General features: G+C 60.2%; 2 protein-coding genes and 1 long non-coding RNA gene across 7 annotated transcripts; 1 reads left to right on the plus strand and 2 right to left on the minus strand.

The window, feature by feature from the left end:
• Window positions 1-1,966: 1,966 nt before the first annotated feature.
• Window positions 1,967-10,580, minus strand: Mex3d (mex-3 RNA binding family member D). The gene is made up of 2 exons (XM_078032850.1): window positions 9,997-10,580; window positions 1,967-4,199 (listed from the first exon to the last, which is right to left on the minus strand). Exons 1-2 carry the CDS (start codon window positions 10,562-10,564, stop codon window positions 2,800-2,802), a joined length of 1,968 nt encoding a protein of 655 aa, XP_077888976.1. The 5' UTR covers window positions 10,565-10,580; the 3' UTR covers window positions 1,967-2,799.
• A 347-nt stretch (window positions 10,581-10,927) lies between these two features.
• Window positions 10,928-12,892, plus strand: LOC144370980 (uncharacterized). Its single transcript, XR_013431115.1, has 3 exons — window positions 10,928-11,200; window positions 11,587-11,695; window positions 12,647-12,892. It is a non-coding gene; the product is annotated as an uncharacterized LOC144370980 (long non-coding RNA).
• Window positions 12,893-16,616: 3,724 nt separating this feature from the next.
• Window positions 16,617-25,556, minus strand: Mbd3 (methyl-CpG binding domain protein 3). Of its 5 annotated transcripts, XM_078032908.1 has the most exons (7): window positions 25,302-25,537; window positions 20,894-21,053; window positions 20,576-20,713; window positions 19,585-19,675; window positions 18,995-19,172; window positions 18,128-18,343; window positions 16,617-17,948 (listed from the first exon to the last, which is right to left on the minus strand). In XM_078032908.1, the coding sequence occupies exons 1-6, from the start codon at window positions 25,409-25,411 to the stop codon at window positions 18,133-18,135; spliced, it is 888 nt and encodes a 295-aa protein (XP_077889034.1). In that variant the 5' UTR covers window positions 25,412-25,537; the 3' UTR covers window positions 16,617-17,948; window positions 18,128-18,132. The 5 variants fall into 5 exon arrangements, with proteins under 5 accessions (XP_077889034.1, XP_077889038.1, XP_077889043.1 ...); XM_078032912.1 differs by having other exon boundaries at window positions 16,617-18,343; window positions 25,398-25,556; XM_078032917.1 differs by having other exon boundaries at window positions 16,617-18,328; window positions 25,398-25,555.
• Window positions 25,557-27,395: the final 1,839 nt, after the last annotated feature.

Consider the following 27,395-nt stretch of genomic DNA (forward strand, 5'->3'; position numbering starts at 1 on the left):
GGGCCTGGGGCGCCGGGAAGGACCTGGGCCTTCAGCTTTCCTGAGCAGAACCTCTATGTGAAACATCCGAATGGAAAAGAGGAAGAAACGGAGTGAGGAGCTGCAGGGCTTGCTCACGGGCCTGGTCTCCTCCCAGGACACTTCCCGGCCTGAGCCGCTCTGGCCTGCTCCGGCTCTCAGTGCTGGAGAGCTCACTGGCCGCCACACTCAAAGGCAGGGATCGTTTTCCTCCAGGCCTGGCTGGATCTAGGCCTCGAACCCCGTCTCCGAGAATCCCTCCTGCTCCCCCAGGGCCACGGTAGCCACAGGTGCCCAGCACCAGCCCAGCGGCCCCAGACAGGGGTCCTCAGACCATCCCCAGGCCATGCCCTGGGCCTGTCTGTTGGCCAGTCGTCCAGCTGCCCCAGCTCTGTCCACACGCCCGTCCTCCTGGCAGTCCGAGCCTGGGCACCGTGTTCCTTCACTCCTTCCTCCCAGCACGTTCTGGGCTTGGAACGAGGATAAACCAGGCGCTTTACCACCGAATGCCGCCCCCATCCTTTTTTAAGACAGGGTCTCCCTAGTTGCCCAGGCTGGTCTTGAACTTTGGATCCTCCTGCCTCAGCCTCCAGGGTTCCTGGGGATTATAGCAGCGTACCATTAGAATAGGCAAAAATAAACAGACCAAGGGAGAAAGGAGAGTCCCCCCAGTTCTGAGGCCTCTCCCCCAGCCAGCCACAGCCAGCAGACAAGCTGGGCACAGCAGCCAGAGGCACAGCTGCCCAGCACGCCCGCCTCCTTCCCCTGGGGCTCAGACATCTGAGTCCTCTCTTCAGGGCCCCTTCCTTCCACAGGACGCCCAGAACCTCCTCCTCTTGGCCTCCTGGGGAGGGGCAGTCTTTTCCTGCCCAAGCTGCCCAGGGTCAGCAGTACCCTCTCACCTGCTGCCTGCTGGCCACCCTCTGCCATTTGGCCCAGGCCTGACCTCAGCCCAGGCTGCCAGGGCTCCTGTGGCCGTGGCCCATGCTCCTTGCAGACTTGTGGGTCAGGCCTGGCCAGGACAGAGAGCCTCAGCTGGGCTGGTGGGAACTCCATGCTCCACCTGGAAGCTGAGGTCCAGCCCCAGGCGAGTACAGCTGCACTCTGGGGGCTCCAGGCCTCCTGGCCTCCTGGGTGGGTCCTCCCAGGCTCGCCTCCACACAGCTATCTCCCTCATAGGGGCACACTGGAGGTGAGGCCCCCGACTCAGGGCGACTCTAAATCCTTAATCGTATTTACACAGACCCTTTTCCCAAATAAGGCCACATTTGGCGCCAGGGGACATCTTTCCTGGGTGGCATTCCTCGCCACACTGCAGTGCCCCCAGCCCCCAGAACTAGGAGGCCGGTCCTCAGGGCTATCTCTGCCTTAGCGGGTGGGGGGTCAGGCCAGGGGTCCAGAGTGGGGCTCATCTCCACTGCTGCCACCCACAGCTCGTGGCTCCCGTGTCCCTGAGCCCCCTCCCTCCAGGCCCTCCCCACGATCCACCCACCCTGGCCCTGTGCCTGACGCCTGGGACAGCACATCGTCTAGTTTCATGAGTCACGTGGGTGGTTCCACTGTCCACGGACCATCCACCTGGTGGCCACTCCTTCCTGACCTCCTGGGCTCAACCCACCCCTGAAGAGCTGCTTGGTGACCTGTGGGCTGCCCTTCGGGGGAACAAATGAGAACAGGCCGTCACTGCATCCTCTGCAGACCACGAGGTGGACCTCCAGCCGGGCTCCCCATCTAGACTGGCACGCCCCACTGTGGGGTGGGGCCACACACACCTGGCCGCAGGGGAAGGCCTGCCTCTGCTGGTCCCTGGAAGCCAAAGCTGCCCCTCAAACCCCAGGGCCCTCAGCTGGACCCAGGCAGTGCTGGAGAGCCAGAGCCTGGGACCCAGAGCTGGGAGGAGCCAGGGCCAAGGCCACCCGCCCACACTCCACACACCGGACAGCAGGGCTCAGTGTAGTAAAAAGACTTTATTAAGAAGGCTTTGAAGTCAAAAAATAAAACTCTTGATACAATGTTTTTAACCTTTAAATCAGCTCAGCAAATATATAATCAGTAATTTAGCTGTGTAAGATTAAAGGTCCATTACTTCATTTAAAATAAAATATATTTTTTAGTTCTTAAAATTTATTCCATAAAGTACATATTTCCCTATAAATTCCCTACATATACACAAGAGGTAAAAAGTAAAAGTTAAAAAAAAAACTTTTAAAAATTTAAAAAATGACAAGAATCACAGCAGGAAGGGATTCATAATTAAAAAAAAAAAACCTCTGGGTGAGACACCCCGGAACCCACCCCCGCCCGGCCCCACTGAGTACAAAACAGCAAATGTTTGCCCCAAAACAGGAGTAGAAATGTCACCCACCCCTTCCTGGGAGTGCCTGTGTGTGTAGTCGCTGTCAACCCCGGACAGCTACCGACAAAGGACCAGGGCGGTTGTAAAAATCCTTGTTTTGTTTGCTGGGACCCCCTGGGAGGGGTGTCAAATAAAAAGTGCAAGCAGACCTTTTCTCTCCGTTTTATTTTAACCTGTCCACTCAATACTGTCATTTGTCAAGAACTGAGGTGCTGCAGCTGGGCCGCCGGCTGGCCGTCTCCACACCTGGCCGAGGAGTTAAAGCTGTCTCTGGACTGTGGCTGGCCCCTCGCGGCCCCTCCTTCGCCCCTGCCCCACACCCATCACCCTGCACCCCCCAGGCCCCCCCGCTCATGCCCACCCCAGCACCGCCAGGCGGCAGCCGTGGGCCTGGTGGGGAGGCCCCGGCCCCGGCCGAGTGCGCACTAAGAAAAGATATGAATGGCCTGGGTGGCCGGCGTGCGGCACGCAGGGCACTCCGGCTCGCTCTTGCCGCAGATGCGAACCGCGCAGTCCATGCAGAAGAGGTTGTGGCCGCAGGGCACCAGGGCGGCCATGGCCTCGCCCTCGGCGCACACCACGCACTCCCGCGCCGGGGTGGTGGTGGGTGGACCGGGGCCCCCAGCGGCAGCGGAGGGGGCCACTACTGCGGCCCCAGAGGAGGTGGAGGGCTTGCGGTTGCTGTCGGTGGCGCTGGAGTCCAGGACCGAGGAGGCCGAGGCACTGCTGGGCAGTGAGGTGGCTGTGGAGAAGCTGGCGCTGCTGGAGAAGGGTGGCAGGGAGGTCTGGGAGGGCCGCCAGGGCAGGGCACCCACCGGGTCCGGGGCGCCGCGGCGGGTCAGCGGGAGCTCCAGGCCCAGTCCTCCAGGCTCAGGCAGCGTGGGCGAATGGCGCGGGGTGCCCGCAGCACTACTGCGCCGCGCCCCCGTGGAGGCGGGCGCTGGGGCCCCATTGACAGCTGCGCAGCCACTGAAGGCTGGCAGGGGCGCGGCCCGCTCGAAGGGGGCCCAGATGGTGGCTGCCGCAGGCACGGTCAGGTCCAGTGCCAGGAAGTCAAAACCAAAGTCACAGTCCTCGGGGGTGGCCGTCCCTGTGGGGGCTCCAGCGCCATCCGCACCGAAAGTGAAGCCCCCATTTCCAGAGCCGCCATAGGGGCTGGCGGGGCCCGTGTCTGGCACTGGCGGCCCTCCACGGTTGCCCGCGTAGAAGGCCTCGGGGGTGCTGGGGGCGCCCAGGGCACTGTCCCCGCGGAGGCCGCTGGTGGCCGTGGGGGGCCTCCGACCCGGGTGGGGGGCCTTGGCCCAGAGGCTGGCGGCGGCCCCCAGCAGATCCAGGCAGACGTCGGTGCCGTTGGCGTGGAAGTCGCTGTCGGGGCCGGCTTCCGTGAAGGCGCCCGTGCGCAGCGTGATGTGCGCCTCGATCTCCTCGCGGGCGCGGTCCACGTTCTCGGGCATGCCCGTCACTGCGAACACTGGCTCCTTGTCGCGTCCCGGCGTCACGATGTACGTGTGCGTTCGCTGCTGGATGCGCTTGATGGTGGCGCCCTTGGGCCCCACCACCAGCCCTACCACACGGTAGGGCACGCGCACCTGGATGGTGGTCTGTCCTGGCAGGTTGGGTGGGCCGGGGGCAGTGCCGGGCAGCCCACCCGCCTTGCTGCGCGTGGCGCGGATCATGGAGAAGTGCTCAGCCGCTGACAGGATCTCGCGCTTGGCCATCTCCACGTCCTCCTTGCGGCCCGTCACAATGAACACTGGCTCCTCCCCACGCACTGGCGTTTTGATGTACGTGTTGGTCTTGGCGCGCAGAGCCTTGATCTTGCACCCTGCAGGGGGACGGAGACCCAGTGACCCAGGGCCATCTGCCCAGGACAGCCTGGTGGGAAACCGGATGCAGGGCCAGTGAGCATGCCCAACCCGGAGCCCCTCTCTGACTCTCCTGATGCCCCTTGTTCTTCCCACCCTGAGCCTCAGTTTCCCCTGGACTGGAAGGGTCGGCAAGACAGCAAAGAGGACCCTGCTGTAGGGGTCTCATAATCCACTGACCCTCTGTGGACTGTTGTGGTCTGAATGGCCGCCTCCAGAGAGACAGTGCTAAAGTGGGACCTTCACTGGGAATGGGGGCACCCTCCTGAATAGGACTGGTGCTCCCCTGGACCTTCAGCTCTGTGAGGACACTCAGAGGGCATGACCTGTGAGGTCCAGCCCTTGGGAGCCACCACGTCTAAGGGTGCCTTGCTCCTAGACTTCTCAGCTCCCGGGGCCTAAGCAGTAATTTCTGTCCTTCAGAGCTGCCCACCTGAGGGTCTGCTACAGCAGCAGGCACGTTCATACTATTGCAGTGACCTCACTGTGTCAGCAGAGTCTCTGCAGATGTGGTTGGTTAAACTGAGGCCATCCTGGATAGAGCAGGGTGGGCCCTAATCCAACATGACCGGTGTCCTTAGAAGACACAGGCAGCCAGTGAAGACAGAGATGGGCCATGCGAGGGGTCTACAAGGCAGCAACTCCAGCAGGAACACACTGGGCACTGGAGAGGCAGGAAGACCCCCAGAGCCTCAGGGGGCGGCGCAGCCTGCCCACCTTGACCTCAGACTTCTGGCCCAGTTCATTTCAGTCACTGAGTTACGTCAGCATCAGGAAATGAACACAGAACCTTGACACCAACTCCCTGTTCAAAGTGTGGTGAGAGTCTCAAAATGTGGAGACCACTTAGGATTGTCCTCCAAGGGCCCTCCCTAGGCTTCCAGTCCCCAGTCAAGGGGAGTGGCTCCTGGGCCATGATTCAGGACCCCTTGAGAGGCCCATGCACCTTTGTCACTGCTGGGGAAACTAGGGGCCCAACCCCACAGGAGACAAGACAAGAGACTTTGATCATGGCATGCCACCCCATTGTCTGGGCAGCCCTGGGCATGTGGCCTGCCCAGGCCTGGACATCCCTCCCCACCAGGACCACGAGGCTCTGTCAGGCATCCCCTGCCTCAGCCCAGGACTGGGGCCAGGCCCTCTGTCCTGGGAGGCAGAGTCCACAGGGCATGCTGCTCTTGTATCAGCAGGGGCCGCCGATCGCGTCTCTAGGAGCGAGATACAAAATTAGCAGGACCACAGGGTTTGATGGGGAAGAAGCCACCCAGATGGCATCTGGGTCAGAAGATGGGACAGCAGGGCCTAGGGCCGGTGGTCACAAGTGTTCAGTGGGGGCCACTAGAAGGTGGCAGAGGCAGACCAATCTGAGGAGGACAATAGGCCCTCAACTCAGGGCTTTGAGCAAAGGCCGGACTGGGAAGGGGAAGTCCCACACCTCCCAAGAAGGGTGGCCAGCTCCTGCTACCTCCTGAGTACAGGCTGCTCCCTCTGCACCCAAGTCCTTCCTGGCAATCTGCCCCTCCCCCAGGACCACCAACCTGGCTCGTCCCATACCTCAACAGCCCTGCTCCTCATGCCCCACCCCTCTGTCCCCCTTTCCCCTGCTCAGATCACAGCCCAGAACCCCCTCCTCCTCCAGGAAGCCAGTCCTGTCTGGTGGGTGCTCCCTCCCCATACCCGGTTTCCTGCGCTCCCCCGCGCTCCCGGCTGGGCACTGGGCAGTGAGGGCGCATTCTAGGAACCCTTCCTGGGCAGCAGGAGCACGTCTGGCCTCACGGGCTCAGGGCAGGCTCGGAGGGCAGGAGTGGTTTGTGGCCCAGGTGTGCACTTTGAGAGAGGGGAGGAGTAAAGGTGCAGAGAAAGGTGCAGGATTCACCAGGGTGGGCTTTGTGGCTCTGCAGGGACTTGGACGGAGCCTCCTGGGTCTCACTGGGATGGATTCTGGTTCGGGGTCCTTCCATCCTGACCTCCCGCCCGCCCGCCCAGCTGGAGGGCACCTCCCATGACCTCAGCCTGGCTTGGGCCGAATGAGATGGCAAGGTGCAGGGTGGGGCAGCTGTGGACGGATGGCAGAGAGGCCAGGTGAAGGGGGTGTGGCCAGGCTGGGAGCCGGCAGCTTCCCCGGCCTGCCCCGCCTTGCCCTGTCCCAGATGGCAGGCTTGGGTGGAACCCGTACGGCCACAGGGTCTCAAGGAGAGAACCCAAGCCCAGTTTGCCAACTGAGTGCCATCTGCTTCAAATCCCACCCTCTAAGACGCTGTGCATGGCAGGGTTGGACCAGGAGGCTCACCAGTGCCATGACATTGGGGCTACAGGGTGGGCAGCAGCACCTCTGCCCTCTGGCGCAGTGAGGCAAAAGTGGGTGGTGGCAGGGGGTGAGCCTCAGGCCTGGGCGTCCTGGGAGCTACCAGGAGTCAGTGGGGGCAAGGCTGATGTGCAGATTCCTGGCCCTGCCCCAGATTCCAACTCTGGTGATCATGCCAGAGGCTAACCCATGTCCTGACCTGCCCCTGTAGCACCCACCATCCTCTCTTTGCTGTGGCCAGTCCTATTCCCACAAAGGCAGGGCCAAGGTCCCACACAGGGCCTAGACCAGGGGCATGGCTCAACTGGCCCAGCTCTGGGCATGCTTGGCACAGCAGGCCTGACACAGGGGTCTGCAGGGTACAACAGGCAGCGTGCCCCCAACACCACAGCACCATCGCCAGCCCCCAGAGAAGCACACAGGTATGGGGTAGGGGCCGGCCACGAGCCCTGGGGTGGGACGGGCACAGGCATGGGGAGGAGAAGAGTGGGCATCTGGACCTCCCCTTAGCTGAGGAGGCAGTCTGAGGCCACTGTCCTCTGCTTGGGACAATGGCAGAGAGGGAGGAATCTGGTGGCTTCTGTCCAAGCCCTGCAGACCCTGGTGGTCTGAGCACCCACCCACAGCCAGGAGGGGTCTTGTTGGGAACTGGCAGAGGGAGGCAGCCACAGGGCACAGACACGCAGAGGGTGGTCAGAAGGCAGCTGGGAGGGTCTCAGATGGAACCCGCAGGGAGTGCACGCAGTGGTCCCTGGGTGGCCTTCGCTGACCCACTGGGCGTCTCCACTCTCTCTGTAGGAAGGCTCCAGTTCCTCCCTGACCCAGCCCTGCTCACAGGGTTGGAATCCACCCCTTGTGGACCCTCACTCTGGCCTGCCCCCTCCACATGTGACCAGCGACTCCCTCCCCTCTAGACCTGGGAAGCAGCAAGGACCTTCTGTAGGACACATTGACAAGGCAGGACAAGTGCGGCCAGCAGAGGGGAGACTCATGTTAACCGTCTAGGCATGCCAGGTGTGATGGCCATGCCTGTGATCCCACCTCTCTAGAGCCTGAGGCAGGAGGAGCACAAGTTTGAGGTCAGCCTCAGCAACTTAGTGAGGCCCTGTCTCAAATAAAAAATAAAGGCTGGGGCATGGCTCAGTAGTGGGGGGCCTGGGTTCAGTCTGCAGCATATCCTGCCCCCATGGTACAGATCTGGCAGAGGAAGAAGAGGAAAGTACCCTCTGCCCAGGACCTCAGCTCAGCAAACAGAGAACTGGGGGAAGGGGTGATGATTGTGCTGTGTCCAGAAAGCCCTGAAACCCATTCAAGGACTCAGACCACAGGCTCAGGGAGAGCACCTGACAGGTGATCCTCTCCCGCCCCCCACAGGAGGGTGGCATGAACTTGGAGTTTGACAGGAGCCCCAGGATGAAGAATGGGGTACAGAGCAGAGAGACAGAGTGGGCAGAACTGAGGCACAAAGGACTGATGGACACCCTGAAGAACGAATATGGGGGGAGTTGGGAGCCACAGATGGTTCTGAAGCTTGGGAGGGGCGGACTGCTGAAGCTGATATCCTGTCCTGGCACTAAGGGTTCCCTCCCTAGGGCCCTGTTCCCACTTATGGGGCAGCTACTGTGTGTACCCTGAGCTGGGATCAGAAGCAGCATCTTGTTGAGCACCTCAAGACAACCCCATGGGCAGTGCTATCTCTAGCTCAGAGAAGACCTCTCTGCTTGGGATCAGGGGACCACTGCAGCATGCAGGGTGACTGCTCAGGGCCCACTGTACCCCAGGGCCACCTTGCTCTCTGCTGCCTACAAGATCCCAGCCTGGCAGCAGACAGAGGGGTGCCAAGTGTACATCCAGGAGATCAGGCCAAACCTGGTACTCCAGGGTAGGTTCCCCATGACCCTGCCTCTAGAGAATGTTCAGCCTGAGTTCCTGGGCCAGATGCCCTCTGCCTGACTCCAACTGGACTGGACATTTAGGCAGCAGAACCCATGCTTTCACAGAGAACATTCCTCCCCTGTCCCCCAGGGCCTGCCTGGTGGGCTGGGCAGAAGACCCCAGACCTGGGCTGCATGTCTGTTCCCACCAGCTTTTAGACACCAGGCACAAAGGAGCTGGCCGTGGGCCCGAGGGGAAAGGCAGCAGGGATGTGGAGACAGCAGTCCTGCCCAGGGTCTCGCCGTCTGGGACAGCAGGGCTCAGAGAACTACTGACCCACTCCCTCATGATGGCCCCTAGGCCCAGCACAATGCCTGACCCTCAGTGTGTCCCCACACAGGATGGATAAATTAATGAAAGACAAAAGGGCTTGCTGGCCAACTGGTCTACCCACCTGGAACTAGGGAAGGGCAGTGCTAAGGTAGGGCATCCTGTGGTCCCCTGCCCGCATCTAGGGTGCAGGTGACCTTGCAATTCAAATCCCCCACACCCTTCTCTGGCTCTGTTACTGAGAGTCCAGAGGCTGCCCCCCTCCAGCCTGATGTCTGGCAGCCCCACCTCCAGCCCTACCTGGCCCCACCCTGAGTTCTAGAACCTGGCTGATCATAGGCGGGCAGCAGGGAGCTAAGGGCAGGGAGGGGCAGGTGGAAAGGAGAAGAAAGTTGGGGCCAGTGGGGTGGTAGGGGTGGTGGGGCAGGAGGACAAGGCCATAACAGGGGCGGTGGGTGTGTGCTGGGGCTGGGCACTGCCCACCACCCGCCTGCCCGCCCCACAGCTAGAGGGCCAATGAGCATCGGCCAGCCTGATGTCACCCTGCAAATCTAGCCTGGCTCTCTAACAAAGAGAACAATGGGGCGGGCAACAGGGACGCTCTGACAATGCCGCTGCCCGGACCCCCACACCCTGGGCCTGCCCAGTGCCAGTCTGCCAAGGAGGGTTGTGGAGGTGCCCCCAAAGCAGCTTCTGCAGCTGTCCCGTCCATGAGCCAGGTTGCCTGACTGGGGGCAGAGAGCGGGTCAAAGCATCCTCTCACATCCACAGGAAGTGAGAGCAGCCCACCAGGAAGGGGTCCCCAGACTGGGGGTGTTGGGATGCTCCCTCTCTGCTTTACCAGATTTCCCTCCTTGACCCTGCAGGCCCTCCCTAAGCCACCTCCAAATCTGAGCCTGCCCCGCCCCACGGCTCTGGCGGGGATAAAGCGCCCACCGCCCAGCTCGAGCCAGGTTCCCAGACCGGTCTTGGGGTGTCCCTGCGGGCTGCGGGGGCCCTGGTCAGCCGCTGCAGGCATAACCCAGTACTGGCTGCAGTCGCCCAGACAAAGGCGGCGGCGGGCCTGAGAGCGATGGGAGGAGCGCAGGCTGCGCCCAACTTTCTCCCAGGGCCGGCGGCTGGACAAAAGCAAAGGCGGCCACTCAGGCCGGAGCCCACGCGGGGCGTGTCCAGTGTTCAGCCGGGAACTGGGCTGTGGAGAGACCCCCTCCCTGGGGCAGGCGGTGCCCCTGACGGCGGCCACTCACCCTGGCGACCTACGATCTCGGCGACATGCTCCGAACTGGGCACCGGCACGCACTCGGTCATGTTCACGCTCTTCTTGCGGCTGCCAATCACGCTCATCTGCTCCGCCAGCAGCGTCGGGGGGCCCAGAGCCGCGGGATGGGTCGCGAAGCCGGAGAACACGTCTGGCGGCGACGGCCGGGGTGGCGGCGGAGGGGGGCTCACGTCGGGCTCCAGCAGCGGCAGCGCGCCGGGGACCACGACGGGCGCCACGGCCAGGGACGCGCCGGCCTCGGGCCCGTCGGGGGTCGCAGGCTCGGCCTCCCCGCCGTCCGCGCCGCCCGCCACGCCGTCCCCCCCGCCCGCCGCCGGCCCCTCTTCCTCCGGGCGGCCGGCGGACCCCAGCCCCAGCGCGGACAGCTGGTCCAGCGCCAGGCGCAGCGCCGCGGCCGCGTCGTCGGGCTCGGGCGGCGGCCGGGGCGCGGCCTCTTCGGCGCCCGGGGGCGGGGGGCGCGGGCTGGGGTCCCCGCCGGTCGCCGCCCCCGGCCCGCCGCCCCCGCCGCCGTCCGGCTGGCCGGTGGAGCCGGGCATGGCGGGCGCTAGCGCTCGGGCCCGCGCTCCTGCCGCTCGGCCGCCGGCCGCCCGCGCCGCCGCCCGCGCCGCCCTCCGCCTCTGCGAGCTCGGCCGCCGGCCGCCGGCATCCAGCGGCGGGGCGGGGGCGGCCGGGCGGGGGCGGCGGCGCGGGGCTGCTCGGGCCGGGCCGGGGGCGGCCGCGACTCTCTGCTGCTCGGCGGGCTGCGGCGGCTCCTGGCGGCCGAGGCGGCGGCGGCGGCGCGGGACGCTCCTGCCCTCCCGCCGCCCGCCGCCCGCCTCCCGGCCGCGCGCCCCGCCCCACCCCGCCCCGCCCTCCGACGTCACCGCGGCCAACAATGGGCGGCTGCAGCGCGCACGCGCGGGCCGGGCCGGCGGTCACGTGGCAGCCCCGCCCCCGCCGTGGGCGCGGACCTGGGCGCTCGCACGTGCGGGCTCGCCCGCGGGTGGCGGTGCGTGGGGCTCCGGCCCGAGTACCCCCCGCTACCGTCGCTCGGGCTTCCCGCTACCCCGCGCCTGCCAGCTCTCCTGGTGCCAAGGACCCCCGTCCGCGCGCCCCGGGTCTCGGGCTCCTCTTTCCGAGTTCCGTGTCCGGCTTCCGAGGCAGGCGCGCTCCTACTCGCCACCACTGGGAAGGTCAGCGCCGGATGGGGGCGGCTGTGTACCCAAGCCCCAGACCTCCGCCTGGGTGATGCTCCGTGGGTGGAGGGCCTCCCACCAACCCGATCCCCCAGGCCCACCCTTTCTGAGGTGCCCTGTGCAGGGGAGGTGGCCCCGCCTGTGGGTTCTGAGAGCAGCCTGGCGTGCCCACCTGCAGAGACACCCAGTGCCAGGTGCCCTACCTTCAGCAGCCTCATGGGCCTGCTGGGCTTCTGTGAGATTTCTCCTGGTGGATGGAATAGAATAAACCCCACCCCCACGGTGGCTGAGGGTGCACCCTCGGGCCAATTGCCTGGCAAGTCTGGGTTCGTGGGGGCAGCCTGGCCTGTCCTGGTCCTCCATCTTTCCATCTCCTCTCCTAGCTGCGAACATCCACAAAAGATTGTCCACCACTTTTGGTCACTTCTCTCTACACAGTCATCAACACAGGTGCCCGTCAGAATATCGATGAAAGTCCTGGCAGTAACCTCGGTAGGTTCCTCTGCCCAGAGCCCTCCTCCCTGCAATGAAATATCATTCCTGACCCCTGTCCAGATACAGCCCAGTTCCTCTACTGGGGTCCCAGACTTGTGTTTCCTGCACTCCAGCATTTGGGATTGATAAGTACTTTCAGATACTTCATGTCTAGCCCCTTCCCCATGGGACAGACCCAGTCCCCGGGCTTCCAGAGACAGACTGACATCCTGACTCCCACTCTCCTCTGTGGCCCAGTCTCCACACAGAAGCTTCCCCCTGCAGTGGCTGCTATTCAAAGCCAGAGGCCCAGCTGCCCAGCTGGGCACCAGGAGCTGCACCACAGCCTGCACTGGACTGATCCTGTGGGGTGCTGAAGTGAGGGAGCAGGAGGGCTAGGTGGAACAGGACAGAGTGCCAGGCTGCTGGCCGCCGGCGGGAAAGTTGAGACCAGGGTGGTTAGAGTGCACAGGGATTCCTCAGAGAGCCAGCCCCTGCCAGCCCCTAGCGTGAGGTCCAGTCTGTCCAGGACTCAGGGAGGGCCTTCCCTTCCCTGCCTCCTCTCTGCCTGCCAGTTGCCCCACCCAGGTTCCATGCACACCTCCTGCCTCTGAGGGATTGGGGGTGGCTTCCAGAGAGGGGGCATGGGAGTTCTTATGGAGGAGGAAGTTGGGTCTTGGGGACAGAGTGCCTGACCAGATCCATCGCTGCACTTCCCACCATGGCTGCCCTGCAACTCGGAGAGAACAAGAGAGGGCCTGGGAGTGAAAAACAGGAGCAGAGGGCCACCCCTGCCGTCCCAGTGCTGCAGGCTGAGGCGGGAGGGTGAAAGAAAAAGGGCTGGAGGTGTAGCTCAGCGGCAGAGCCCTCTAGGTTTAACCTCCAGCGGCTGTAAGGGAAAAAGTTCAAGGTTCAAGATGGGCCCTCATGATCTTTTCTTTCTTCCTTTTATTTTCTTCTGGTGTGGAGATGGAACCCAGGGCCTCACCACGCTAGTCAAGTGCTCCACTGCTGAGGCAGGGTCTTGGCTAAGTGGCCAGTCTGGCCTTGAACTTGCCATCCTCCTGCCTTTGCCTTCCAAGCAGCTGTGATGACAGCTGTGGCCACTGCACCTGGCTCCTGGTCATCTCGATGAAGCTGGGTGTTGGCATATGAACTTCACTGGGTCTGATCTGTGTTTAAAACCTTCCATATTAAAAAAATCATTTTTAAAAAGTTTTAGGAAAAATCCTTTGAGAGATTGGTTTGGAAATGTTTGTGGATGAAATAGCATCAATAGCCCCGCCCATTGGGCACGGGTGGACATAGGGTAGAGTCCAGGTGGAGATAGTGAGGAGGCTGCTGCAGGTCCATGGGGGTGGCCAAACCCTCACAGTATGTGTGGTACTGGGGACTGAACCCCAGGGGCTCTACACTAAACTACAGCCCAGGTTTTATTGTTGGAGCCAGGGTCTCCCTGAGTTGCTGTGGCTTTGGCTCCTCCTGCCTCAATCTCCCCAATGGCTAGAGTGACAGTCTTGTGCCACTGGCTTGGCTGGCCTCTTTTCTATATATGTAAAATCTAACTGGGGAGGGGCTGGGTTGCAGCTCAGTGGTAGAGTGCTGGCCTGGCCTGTGCAAGGATCTGGTTTAGTCCCTAGCACTGCAAAAGTTAAAAATACGGAAAAAAAGGGGCTGGGGATGTGGCTCAAGCAGTAGCGCGCTCGCCTGGCGTGTGTGCGGCCCGGGTTCGATCCTCAGCACCACATACCAGCAAAGATGTTGTGTCCGCCAAAAACTAAAAATAAATATTAAAATTCTCTCTCTCTCTCTCTCTCTCTCTCTCTCTCTCTCTCTCTCTCTCTCTCTCTCCCCACACACTCTTTCTTTAAAAAAAAAATACGGAAAAAAGTAGACAAGGAAGAAAAGCATATTGAGGGCAGTGGTACATGCCTGCAATCCCAGGGGACTTGGGAGACTGAGGCAGAAGGGTGGCAAGTTCCAGGCCAACCTTGGCAACTTAGCAAGATCCTGTCTCAAAACAAAAAGAGAGCTGCCAGACAATGCTGTTCCCCTATGATCCTGGTGATCTGGGGGCTGAGGCAGGGGAGTCACAAGTTTGAGGACATCCTGAGCAATTTAGACCCTGTCTCAAAAATTAAAAGGGCTGGGTATGTGGTTCAGTGGTTAAGTGTTCCTGGTTCTGTCCCCTGTACCTCCACCCCACATACAAAAAAAGGCTGGCAATGCTAATTTTCATCATGAGGACTTTAGTAATATTTATGAGGACTTGAAAGGGAAAAAGTCCTATATACTTGTAGTATTTTTTTTTCTTTTTTGTAGTTGTAGATGGACAGCATGTCTTTATTTTATTTGTTTATTTATATGGTGCTAAGGATCGGACCCAGTGCCTCACACAAGCCAGGCAGGTGCTCTGCCACGGAGCTACAGTCCCAGCCCCTGTACTTGTAGTATTTATTTTTGTTTTGTTCGTTTGTTTTTTATTTTTGGTAGCGGGATTAAGCCCAAGGGTGTTTTCTACTGAATCACAAATCTGAGTTGCTTTGTTTCTTGCTAAATTGCTGAGGCTGGCCTCCAACTTGTGGTCCTCCTGCTTCGGCCTTCTGAGCTACTGGGATTACAGGTGGACACTACTACACCTGGTTATTACTTACAGTTTTAAAAGTATTAGGGCAAGATGGTAATAAGGAAGAAAGAATGTTGAAAACAGCGTCTATTGCATATAAGGTGTATTCAAAAACAGTGGCTTCAAGGAAGTGCACTGGAAGCCAGATCTCAGCCCAGGGCCTCGCGCATGGCTCTGGGTGATCAGATGCCTGGAAGATGCTCAGGAAGGCTCATGGGTTTATTTTTTTTTGTGGCTACAGCCTTTTTTTTTTTTTTTTTTTGGTCATCTGGTGGTGTGGGACCCAGGTTTGGGACCCAGTGGACCCCACCAGTATGGTGCTGTCCTGTCCGGCCCCGCCCTGGCCCCTCTTCTGGATGGGTGCCTAAACCCCAGCTCTGTGCTCACTCCTGGGGCAGGTTCCTGGCACTCAGCCTAAATTTATTTTTGTCTCCCCCCAAGATTCCCAGCCAAAGCCAGGTGTGGTAGCCAAGCCTGCCATCCTGGTGACTTAGGAGGCTGAGGAGGAGGGCGGCAAGGTCAGTCAGCTGGCTGAATCCCCACTACAAAGCCACCACCGCAAACCGGAGGCCAGGCATCTGAGCCCCTTCCCAGCTCCAGATGGCCTCTGTGGGCGCCTGCTGCTGGCTGTTGTCCCACACCGGCTGCCTTCAGGTCCCACTTGCTCCACCCAGACTGGTCTCAGCTCTAGGGCTGGAATCTGGAGACAGGCTTCAGGTTCCCTGAGTCTTGGAAAGGGGGGGGGAGAGATTGATTCAAATATATAATTGAATACATCAAAATTCTCCCTTTTAAAAGTAGACAGTTGTGCAATTTTGGGGACATTCCAGACTTGTCAGGGCTGGGGTTGGGCTCACAGGTGCTGGGCTGCACCCCAGGGAGGGCAGAGGACAGGGGAGGGAGCACTGGGAGTCCAGGCTCCTGTTTTGCCTGCCGCAGGGAGGGTTGGTGCCATCGTCCTCACTTCCCCCCAAACTGACTGTGCCCAGCTGAGGCGCCTCAGCCCCCCAGGAGAGGGTGTGAGTGCAGGGGAGGGGGCAGCGGGAGCACCCAGGCCCTGGCTGCTGCTGCACAGTGCAGGCTGGGTGGGGTTGGCGCCAGGTGCAACACAGCAGTGGGTCCTGGTCGGGGGTCTCAGCACCCCAACATCCTATAGCAGCCAGGTCTGGCTTGGGGGGGCCAGTACAGGTGGACATCACAGCTAGGCAGGAGGAAGCGCTCAGGCTCCATGCCCAGGGCCTACCTGCCTGGCCTGCTTGACACTCTCAGGCTCCATGTCCACTTCCAGAGCCCACTTCTGGATGCAGGGTGTCCCCTCTAACACTGGACTGTATCTTCGGGGCCCACTGGGGCCCTGTGGAGAAAGGAGAGTTCAGGAGGGACCCTGAGCCCGGACAGGAGGCGACAGCTGGTGTTGGATGGACTGAGGGCAAAGGGGCCAGTGAGGAATCGGGGTTGGGCCACCTTCACACTCATGAGGGGGGACCTGGCCCTGTCTCCCGGCTGCGCACACCTCTGAGGTCAAGTGAATGATCAGCCTCACAGGGGCAGAAGGACAAAGGGAGAGCCATCTGGTCACCAAGGCCCTGCCCAGAGGGGGATGGGGACAGAGCCCTGGGGTCAAGAGGGGTCTTGAGTGCCATGGAGCAGGGCAGATGCTCTGGAGAGGCCGGTGCATGGCGGAGCGTGGTCTCCCACCTTTTCCTGGTCACGCAGTCTGGGGTTAGGGTGGGCCACCAAGGGCCTGGGTTGGGCGGGAACCCAGGGTCCAGGTGGGAAGACCCTAGGCTGCCGTAGCCCCAGGGACACTCCTGGAGCAGACCCTCCTTTTCCATTTCTTCTGGTGTGTGGGTCTGCCCTCACTGGGCGGTGGAATGAGACCTGTGACCCTGTGCCACTGGATGGCATCCAGGTGGGCCCTAGGTGACAACTCCTCTAGCCTGAAGGGTCCCGAGGTACCCCCCTGAAGATGCCTTTCTGGCAACTTCCTGCTGTTTCTTAATGTTTGTAGTCTTGGTGGACATGTCTTGACGTGGTGCCGAGGACTGACTCAGGTCCTCATGCATGCCAGGCGAGCGCTCTGCCCCTGAGCCCCAGCCCCTCCATTTTTAAAAATATTTTTTTAAAAATAAAGCAGCCCGACTTCCTGCTTTATGTGCCACTGTTATCCCGGGTCCCAGGTGTTGGCAGGGTCGGGGGCCTGCGAGCCCCACTGCCTCCCTCTCGTCATCCACTGACAGGTGAGTCCAGGGACCCTGGCCCTGCACGGAGAAGTCCCGGACCTGCAAAACCAACACAAGGCTCCACACCACGTTCTTGGAAGTGTCTTTATTCAGGTACAGTGCCCACTGCAGCTGTGTCTCCTACCAGGCAGGACCCCTGGTCTCAGGGTCACAGCAAGCACTGAAGCCATCATCCTCACAAGAACCCAGTACCAGGAAGAGGAGCTGGCCCCACAGGAGCTCCCCTGGCAGCCTCGTGGGAGACTGGCCCCGTCTGGCAGCCCAGGGAGTGAGCAGTCTTCCTGTGCCAAGGGTTTGTGCTTTGAAAGGTGACAGCATCAACCTGGCACCCCAGGCCACGGCCCTGAGGGCAAGGGGGACAATGCGGGTCTAACAGTGACCTTAGTAGGGGATCCCACAAATGAAGGGGTCCCTTCTTCAGCCATCATGCCAGGCTCAGCCCCCAACTGCCAGGGGTAGTGCTGGCTGAGCCCCAGGGGGAGCCAAGAAGGTGCTGTGAGCATCAGGGCGATGGAGGAAGAAGCAGGGCCTAACTGGGCCCCGGGCACCTCCAAGTCACAGCAGGGGCGGCAGGGGTGTCCAAGCAGTGGCCATTCCCTTTGCCACTGTGCCACCACATTACTCTCAGAGGTGGCTATTGTGGGGGCCACGCCCAAAGGGCCAGCTCATTTCTCTGCAGCTGGACTAGGGCTCTCCCTGGCACCGCAGGGGAACCTGGGTGTAGCCTGGGTGCTGCCAAGCACCTGCACCGAGGCAGGGCAGCGGGTTTCAGAAAGCTGTCCCCATCACCTCTGCTGGTGGCCAAACAAAGGGTCAAACAGCCGAGTTCCAGCCCCATTTGTATCATCGATTTATTGAGGGAAGTGACCTCCTTAGGTGGCTGCTGGCTCTCAGATGCCCTCACTGGGGTCACCAGCCCTACCCAGCTGGGTGGCAGTGCAGGACCATGTCACGATGCTGGCCCAGAGCAGTGCTGCTCACACTGCACTGAAAGGAGGGGAAGCTGTTTTTCTGGAATATTTCCCTGGCTCCTGGACATGGTGACCGAAGGACCTCTGTGTGACCAGCTCCAGGGCACCGAGGGACGGGCGCATCTGCTGGCACCTCTCCCATGTGGAGGAGCTCGGGGCAGAGACCACGGGGATCAGGCTGGGGCACCACAGGCCCGAGTCCACACGCGGGGGCCCCCAGGCCCCCAGAGAAGAGCCATGGTGGAGGGTCCACCAGGCAGGGCTGCCCTCAGGCGCCCCGTGTTGAGGCCCAGGGGAGGAAGGGCTGCCCTCCTCCCAGACTGTGCCTGATTGCTGAGCCTGGTCCCCAGTGTGGCCCAGGGCCAAGTCTGTAGGTGGCCGTGTAGAGGCGAGCTGGTGGCCCTGCAGCACAGGGCTCTCAGGCAGGGCGTCTGCAAAGGATGGGGAGGGGACGCGTCAGCAAGGTGACTTGCAGGCCTGGCGAGGCGTGCTCCCAGCCGCCACCTGCACACCAGGCTGGGGTGCTCTTCCACTGACCCCACTTGCCAGCCAGCCTTGGCCTCAGGTCCCAGAGCCTGGCCTCCTGGTGGGGAGGGCATCAGCCGAGCACCTGCTCTAGACACGCTCCAGCTCCGGGTCTGGCTCCGGCTCCTCCTCCTCGTCCTCCTCGTCATCGTCTTCGTCATCCACACAGGCCTTGTCCAGTGGCGCCTCACCATCACGGGCCAGCTCCTCCACGTGGGCCAGCATGTCGGCCATCAGTGCCTCCTCCAGCCGCTTCCGCACCTGCTGCACCAGCTCCTCCTGCTTCCTGGAGACACAAATGCTGGCCAGGGGAGGGTGTGGGCATGTCCAGCCCCAGCACCTCTCGCCCTCCCTGCTGTGCACAGAGCACCCTGCCATGGAGAGACTTGGGCTCCTCATCTGCCTCTGCACACTGAGGAGCTGCGCGCCGGCCACCCTGGGCTTCCCCCTGCTGGCTTGAGCCTGCCCCGTCTGCCACCTCACGGCAGCTGCTGCCACCACTGCCCTGCGCACTGGAGCTCCTTCTGACCAGCAAGAGCATCAGCACCACCAGCGGTGCTGCCCACCCACTGTGCTCCTCCTCCTTCACCCCAGGTGTTTCCTTTATGGTCACTTAGCAGTGACCAGTGTCCAGCCATGATGTTAGGTAAGCGCCCCAGCTCCCTGTGCCAGGCTCAGACAGTGCCCGATCCAGGAGGCTGCCCTTTCTCTGCCCTTGCTTCTGACACCGCAGCTGTGAAGCCGGCAACCAGGTCCCCTGGCTCCCTCCCCAGGCCCCTGCCTGGCCTGCACCCAGGATTCCAACACTCTGCACCTTGCTGTGGCCACTTCTGTTCTAAAACTCTGGCAATGTCAGCAGAAATGTCTAAGTTTTGGGGAAACTGGAAATGCACAGGTGCTGGGGGCATGGCCCTGAGAGACAGGTGCAGTAGGGACAAGGGCCACCAGCTACCTGATGTCCTCGTCAGTCACCATGAATGCTTTGCACAGGGGTTGCGTGGTGTTCAGCCACACACCAGGGTTCTTCTCCACGGCGGCTGAGAGCTGCCCTGTGATGGGCATGGTGCTGGTGTGCAGGGCGCTGGCGATGGCCGACAGCAGGGTCTCATCCGTACAGCCTGGGCCCACCCCTAACAGGTGAAGAGGAAACAGCCCGGGCAGGGTGGGGTCACAGGGCTGCTTGCTCAGCACCCAGATGGGGGCTCTACCTTTCTTCAGCCTTGGCTCTCCTCCCACACTCCCTCACCTGGGCACCATGCCTTTCACAACAGGAAGAATGCAAGCCTAGCACACCGCTGAGCAGTGTGACAGTGACTTCAAAATGCAGGAGCAAACCCAGACATCCCTGCAGACCTTTTGGTGGACCCAGGGCCTTGAGCATGGCAGGCAAGGGCTCTACCACCGAGCCACATCCCAGCCTTCAGCAAGTTCTTAAGGCACCTGGAGGCAAGCAGTGTCCCCCGGGGTGCTCCAGAGATCAGAGGAGACTCAGTCTCCAAGGCCACATGACGGGCAGAAGGGAAGGGCTGGGGCTCTGCTCACCCTGCAGGCCTTTGGGCAGGTCCATGGTCCTGACCAGCTCCTCCGCGATGTCAAAGGCACTCAGGCCGCTCAGCTTCTTCTCCCAGAACAGCTGCCCAGGCGGACAGGACAGACAGGTCAGCCAGGCCACGGGGGTGGGGGAATGTGAAGGATGGGGAGGTACAGAAGGGGGGGACAGGACACACCAAGCCAGGCAGGGCCAGGGGTTCCCATGACCTCCTCAAGACACTGGGCCCCTGGGCATCTCCCCTGCCTGCCCCAGGCACCTACCATGCCCAGACCTCCAATGGGCAGTGTAAATAAGTACTCAAGACAGAAAGGTTTTCTTTTTTGCTACTGTGGCTTTTCTGGCTATAGAACCCAGGGTGCTCTACCACTGAGTTATTCCCCAACCCCTCTGTATTTTCTATTTTGAGATAGGCTTTCGCTAAATTGCCTTGAAACAGCTTCATCTTCTCTCAGCCTGCAGAGTGCCTGGGACCACAGGTAGCCATGGCACCTGGCTTGGTTCTGGTTTTTTTTTTTTTAATGTACCAGGGACAGAATCCAGACCTTTTTATTTATTTTTAAAATTTTGAGTCTGTGCAGGCCTCTGGGCCCTCCCTGATTAGTTGCTTAGGGCCTCACAAAATTGCTGAGGCTGGCCTTGAACTTGAAACCCTCTGGCCTCAGGCTCCCCAGTCAGTAGCTGGGATTATAGGCGTGTGCTGCCAGGCCCACCTGGGTCCTGCTTTTTAAAAAGCAGATTAGAAAGCCATTTATGTAGCATGCTGTTCTTTTGTAGTGCTAGGCTCCAAAGCCAGGTCCTAGAGCAGCTGAGCAAGTTCTGCCACTGAGCTATGGTGCCCACAAACTGAGTGTTCTACTTTGGAACAGAGAAGCAGAAGGGAAGGCCGCACGTGGGGAGCTAGTTCCTGCGGAGCAAGGCTCTGGGAAGCAGTGCAGCACTCCCAAGGAAGCCTCCCTTTAAAAGTGGGAGCCACGGGCTCACCTGCCGGGGCTGGTCCACAGCCTTCTGTGGGTCGCTCTTCACCTTGTTGCTGGGGTGGTTGGTGATCTTGGTCACAGGCTGCTTAAAGATGGACGCTGTCTGCCGCACAGGCAGCGCTGTGTTCAGGTCGGGCTTGCCCTGCAGAACAAGGTACTCCAGCAGGGTGGCCAGCTGGGCTCCATAGGCTGCCTGCGGCCATGCCCACCATGGCCAGCTTGGGGGTGGGCTCAGGCCCCTCTCCAGGGGCCACCTCTGTACCATGCGGCTGCCTCTCCAGGCAGCACCTTCCCCAGTGGCGCTGGCACCACCCCGACTCACCTTGACCTGGTTGGAGGAGTCGTAGCGCACGCGTTGGCGGCTCTTGTTCATCTTGCTCATCAGCATCTTGCCAGTGCGGAAGTCAAAGGTGCTCAGGTCCATGGAGCCCCCCAGGTAGCGCGCCAGCTGGGGCTTGCTGCGGAACTTCTTTCCACTGGGGCTGCGGGCAGAGGCGGGTCGGCGCAGGCCTCTGGGCCTGCCAGACCCAGCTAGACCGCCAGGAAGCCCCTCGGGGACCCTCCCACCCCCAGGGTGGAGGGCAGCTGCCGGACAGTCACCATGACCTCCTGCACTGTGGTTCACAAGGAGACCAGCCTGAGGGGCATCCCTGGGAGCTGGCTCCTTTGGGTGGTTACCTGGGTGGGAGGCTGTGCAGGGTGCCCTGCTCACTCCAGGACACCCATCTATGGAGTCATCCAGCTGTTTTGTTGTTGTTCTGCACTACTGGGGACTGAACCCAGGGGGTGCTCTTCACTGTTACATACCCAGCCCTTTATTTTGAGGCAGGTTCTGAATTGCTGAGGCTGGCTGAAAGCTTGCAGGATCCTCCTGCCTCAGCCTCCTGAGCGGCCGCAATTACAGGCGTGTACCACCACCTGAGTGCTCTGCATGCCACCTGTCACCACCCTACAGAACACCTACTGCAGAGCCAGCATCACCAGCAGGCAGCATGGAGAATCTGGCTGTTCCTCAAATGACCTAACCACTCACTCCTGGACCTGGTGTGGAAACAAGTCACATGGAGATTTGCTCATGAATGCCCAGAGCAGCATGACTCAATGCCCAAGGGCAGGAACAGCCCCAGTGTCTGAATGGACGGACACACACACACCTGCTGTGTGCATGGACCTGAGGACCTCATGCTCAGTGAGAACCAGACACACACACACAAGGCCACACAGTGTGTGACTCCAGTGACAGGGAACATCCAGAACAGGGGAGTCCAGACATGATGTGGCTTCTCAGGTACTGGGGAGGGAATGGGTGACTACTGTGGAGGCTGGCTTCCTGTTGTGGTGATGGAAATGTTACTAGTTAATGCTCATGGTTGCACAGCGTCGTGGTTAAACACCACCAAAGTGTGCACTGACCTGGATGTTTGAACTATGTGGCATGTGGTATCTTCAAAAAGTCATTAAAAAGTTGTAAGAGTATGTATGGTGCTCACTAGGCCAGATGTTCAAGCACAAAACTTATACAAACTCAGTAAATAGCGCTTGTTAATAATTTAGTCTGAAGGCCAGGATGTGGCTCAGTGAAGTACCTGCTTAGTATGCATGAGGGTCTGTCTGGGTTCCATCCCCAACCCCAAGAGGAAGAGGGGAAAAAACTTTGTTTCTCCAGCAGAAACTTTAAGGCCAGTCTCAGCAATTTTTCAAAACTGTCTCAAAATAAATAGATAAAAAGGGCGCTGGACATGTACCTCAGTGATAGAGCACCCCTCAGTTCATTCCCTGTGTGTGTGTTTTGTAGTTGAGATTAGTGGTGGCTCAACTTGTCCTTCTCCCCTGTAAACTTCTAGGATAGGATCCTGACCTAGCCCTGGGTTGATGCCAGAAAACAGGACGGCTCATGGTCCAGTCTAGCCAAGAGGAAACCCAACCCTGCAATCATGGAGGGAGACTCAGCTGCCCTCTGGCACAGCAGCCCCCAGCCCAGTGTCACGAGGCACTGGCCAATACACAGATCCTGGGAAGGTATGTTTGCACTCGCAGGGAAACGGGATGGTGCACAAGGACCTGGTGGGGCTCGGACACATATTCCAGGACCAGGCACCAGGGAGGTCACTGGGGCACAGAGAACCTGCAAGTGCCTGGTGTCCTGAGGGATAGAGGATTCCAGAGATTCACTTCTGCAATTATGCTGTGGGCTGATGTCAAAACTGAGTGCACATGTCCAGGCTTTATACAGAAGTGAGGCCCTGACTGGTCCCAGACACAGCCACAGAGAAGGAAGAGACCCCAGGAAACGCTTGCCCACAGTCCTTTCCTCCACGTGCCTACCTTCAAGAGACCGAGAACAGGAAAATACAGACACAGAACTCAGCCTAGTGGTTGCTTACAAGGCTTGGTACAGCTAGGAGCTCAGGGCAATAAAGTTACAATGGTCAGGGCTTCCTTCAGCAGTGATGAAAATCCTAGAACTGAGTCTGGTCATGGCCACACATGTCTGAAAACACGTGAACATTCTAGAACACCACTGACTTACATACAGTGGGTGGATGGTACAGCACATGAACTACATCTTGTTAAGCTGAAAATGAACTGCAAGTAGACAGCGTGGCAGCTGCTCAACTCTGATTGTATAAAACTACCCCGTTTACAGGTTAAGAATAACTTATGAATACGAATGGTATCAAATTTTTGAAAAAGATTATGCATATCTGTATTGACACAGAAAGATGTCCCTGGTTTTTTATTGAAAGAAAAGTGAACAGATTTAATAAAACCAGATACATGGGATAAAAATGAGCACAGAAGCCTGAGCTCTCTTATGCCAAGACTGGAGACAGCAAGCAGGCCACTCCAAGATTGAAGTCCAGGGTAAGGAGCACCCCAAACCTGCACCTTGGAGGGAAGCTCTGGAACGGTCAACTTCATTTCCTACAGCTAGATCCCTACATCTGGAGGACCTCAGAGGGACCCCAGCTGACCCCTAAAAAGCTTCAGGGTAGATGGGAATAAGAAAGGTGTGATGTGATCAGGACACTGGCCAACCTGACCTTGGTTCAGCTCCTGAACTGCAGCCAGTTCAGGGGCCTTGCCTAGGTGTCTCCTGTTCCCCTGTCATTTCCTCAGGGGGTCCTCCAGGGCTCCCCCAGCACCCCATAGATCCCTGCAGCTCAGTGTGGGGTGGTGGCTGGTGCTCTGATACCAGAGGGATGGACCCACTCTCCGTGCCAGCTCAGTGGCCGCCCCAGCCCAGCAGCTGCTGCAGAGGTGTTAACCAAACAAAGGACCAGAGAGGCAGACACAGACCAGAGTACCAGTGTTCTTGGAATGGCTCTGGAGAATCCTGGCCTGAAGCCTCTTCACAGGCCCAAAAAACAGAACCCCAGGAATTTCAGCTTTCTAAAGAATTGGGGTGGGGGGATGAAGTCACAGGAGAGGGGACAAGGGAAATATACAGTGTCTCTCTGCTAGCAGCCCCATCATTCAACTCCTACACCTTTCGGGGCTGACAGTCACACCTTCCCTTGCTGTCCCTACACATTTTTTAAATCAGAATCTAAACATATCCTGATCCTGTAACCACACTTCCAAACACAAGCCACCCCTTACTCTACAGCCCAAACAGTGGACAGGAAAGAACCACAGTGCTCAGCTGATGAAGGGCTGGCTGGCTGGCCCTGGCTCCACACCTGCTCACCCATGCATTGGGAGCTGCACCCCCAGCACCCAGGCTGGCATTCTGCAGATGGTAGGCACCCCAACACACTGAAGACAAGGAAGGGGCAATTAAAGTGATGCAGAATCAAAAGCATCTTCCAGGCTAGGGCTGTACCTCAGTAATAGAGGGTTTGCCTAGCATGTAGGAGCCCCTAGAGTAGAGCCCCAGCACCAAAAAGAAAAAGGAGCATCTTTCAAAATTAGGGAGAAGAAACACAGTACGTGATGGCCTATCTGAGCAGGGATACTAGCAGGTGATTAATTCTTTGTTCCACCAAAGGGGTCCTTGCTGCCTTTCCTAGTCAAGACCAGCTCCTCCTTCCAATCTAGGGTTGAGGGCTCTCAAAAACACTGACCACCAGAAGCATCAACGCACTAGACTTAAATGGTTCCTAAGTAGCAGTAGTAGCATTCTCAGGCCTGGGGGTACCCAAGAGGGACAGTGGCCTTCAAACATTCCCAAAGGTGGGGTCCCCCTCAAAAGCAGGGAATCCCAGTCACCCTAGGGAACACACTCCCAGGACTGAAATGGGCCCAGGACTGTGCATCTTGAAGCAGATTAGCTCCAGTCCCCCGCAACGAGCACTGCTCCCCGAAATCCCGGCTTGGCCACCCGCCTCGGGCTCCGCGGGACCCGGGGAACACACCACGGGAGCCAGAGGGAGAGCCCAGCCCCCACCCCCACCCGCCTCCCAGCGCGTCTGGCCACTGCCGGGCGCCCCTAGCCTAGAGCGCACGTTCCCCGCGGCAGCCAGTACAAAAGCTTCAGCCGCCGGGTGCTAGAGCGCCATGCGGCAGCGCGCCTCACGGCGCACGCTCACTGAGCCGCGCATCCGCGAGCACGCACGCGCATTAGGCCTCCGTGCGCTAGGCGGGCGGGCACACACGGTCTACGCACGCTCGCACGCACGACGCACGCGCGCGGCCAGGCCGCGGCCCAGGGCAGGGGCGCCCAGGCCGCCGCAGAGACCGCTGGGAGGCGCCCGTTGGGGCCCTGCGCGGCCGGCGCGCTCATTCACCTATAGTAAAAGACATCCCTGTGGCCGGCCGACAGCCCCGACCTTCTGGGCACTTCTTCCCTCTCCCAGCCCTGCGGGAGCGCCGGGCACTCCCACCTCTTCCGCTCCATCACGCCCGGCTCCTCGGCCCGCCTCCGGGCCCGCTGCCGCCGCCGCCGCGACCCCCGCTCGCCGCCGCCTCAGCTGCCTCCGCCGCCGCCACTTGCCGCGGCTGTTCCGGCCCGCAGGCCCCCGCCCTCCGCCCCCAGCCGGGCGCGCGCCGGCTTTGCCGCCCTCTCGGCCCCCTCCCCGCGCTCGCCAGCCCCCGCTCGGGGGGCCGCTCCGCCCACCCGCCCGCGGGGCTCGACTGCGCAGCCGCGGCGTAGCCCCCGCCCCGTGGAGGCGAGGCCAATCGGTGCGCGGCTCGGGGAGGGGCCGGGTGTGCGCGTGCGCTCTTTGCTCTAGGCCTCCACGCGCTCGTTGGCCCTCTGTCCCGAACCTCGGAGCGCCTCGGTAGCACGGCCGCTGAGGAGCCGCGGTGGCAGGCTCGTACCCTTCCCGCTCGGCCCTTCAACACCCTCCAGACTCTTCACGAGCATCCAAGTCCTGCCGACGCCAACGCTTTTTCGCGGTGCCGGGGCTCTAACCCTCGGGCTCCACCGCCGACGCAGTGCGCCTCTGACGCCCCTCCACCTGTCCCGTCATCTCGCCCAGAGGGGCCCAGGCCTGCGCGTGGGACCGTCTCCCATTCCCTGCCCCACCCGGCCAGGGGCATAGGGGGTGGAAGGGGTCGCTCTGGCTCGACGCGCGCCCAGGGGCAGGTGTTGGAAAATGGACTATCTTTCCTCCGCTGCAGCTGGTCTGCAGTCACCCGGAGAAGGTCCCTGGTTCTAAGGAGCCAGATGGTGGCGCTGGGCCAACCCACAGCTCAAAAGTCGAAATTAACACGTTTAATTTAAACGTGTTAAGCCTGAAGGTCTTAATTGGCTTCATGCGTGATTCCAGCACCGGGCAGCCCCTCGTTCTGTAAAAGAACAAGTGATCCCACGGGCTGAGCGCAGGCTGCAGACCAGGAAGGGCTGAAGCACGCGGAAACGCGGGACTGGTCGGTCAGAGCCTTGTCGCGCTCGCTGATCACACTGGCTTGCTTGAAGTTTTGGCTGTTTTCTCTCCTGACCTCTGGGAAGATCAGAGTTTAGTTTTGGCTCCGTGGCCCTGAATCTTTTGAGCCTGACTCCATTTTAGTCTAAACTGTTGGGCCTCGAGTGTGCAGGAGTGCACTCTAAACCAGGATGACCTACCACCTCCAGGTCCTTAACCCCATTTACAGTCCCCTTTGCCGTGGAAGGTGCCATGTCCACAGGTCCTGGGGTTGTGACTTGCACCAATTATGGGGCATCATCCTTCAAGCCCTGAAAAAGCTATAACTGGACAGATGCACGTGGGAGGGTGTGGGAAGACAGATGGATGATGACAGGGACTTGGGTCCCACTCAGCCCCCTCTCCTTTACCCACAACAGCCCTTGCTCTGGACAGTGCTGCCCTGGGGCAGATGGTTTCTCTCCCCACACCAGGATCTTGAGGGGTTCAATGCTCTGCAGCTCATTGGTGGCTCAAGACCCAGAGGCCCATAGTGCCATGGCAAGTGGGGCGATCTGGAGAGGGGCCAGTACTAGTGTGGAGACTGTCTATACCGCGGACTGTGGTTGCCCACCCAGCACAGCACGTGGTGAGATGGGTAGGATGAGCCCTGTCAGCCTGCAGGGGAATGCTTTTCTTTGCCAAGTTGCTCACTCCAGGGCTGGGTCAGGGTGAGCAGAGGGTGGGACTGGAACACCTGTGTAAAGCATGGAAGCGGATGAGTGCTGGTGAGCAAGCAGAGCCATCCAAACCCTGCCCTTGGCTGGCAGGAGTGTGAGAGGGTGCAGTAGTGCTGCAGACCAGGGACTAGGAAACCTGGCAGCTCATTCCTAGGCACAGACCTAGGACCTGAAAGGAGAGGCTCACACAGGCTTGTAGGAAGTCTCACAGCAGCCAAAGGGCAGGAACAGCCCAAGTGTCCACCCACACCTGGAGCATCACTCAGGCATGTGGAGTTGCTGCACTGGGGACAGA

This window comes from Ictidomys tridecemlineatus, chromosome 2 (assembly GCF_052094955.1).
Source record: "Ictidomys tridecemlineatus isolate mIctTri1 chromosome 2, mIctTri1.hap1, whole genome shotgun sequence".
NCBI classification, from domain to species: domain Eukaryota; kingdom Metazoa; phylum Chordata; class Mammalia; order Rodentia; family Sciuridae; genus Ictidomys; species Ictidomys tridecemlineatus.

Bases quoted from the DNA above. Each gene is read 5' to 3' on its own strand.
- Mbd3 (XM_078032908.1), bottom strand. From the start codon at position 25,411: ATGGAGCGGAAGAGGTGGGAGTGCCCGGCGCTCCCGCAGGGCTGGGAG. The intron at 19,676-20,575 runs GTGAGCCCGTGG...CCGCCTGGGCAG, and splicing joins CTGTGGACCAGCCCCGGCAG to CTGTTCTGGGAGAAGAAGCT. The intron at 19,173-19,584 runs GTGAGCAGAGCC...TTCACCTGTTAG, and splicing joins CCTGCCCAAAGGCCTGCAGG to GGGTGGGCCCAGGCTGTACG.
- Mex3d (XM_078032850.1), bottom strand. From the start codon at position 10,564: ATGCCCGGCTCCACCGGCCAGCCGGACGGCGGCGGGGGCGGCGGGCCG. The intron at 4,200-9,996 runs GTGAGTGGCCGC...GTCCCCCTGCAG, and splicing joins CGAGATCGTAGGTCGCCAGG to GGTGCAAGATCAAGGCTCTG.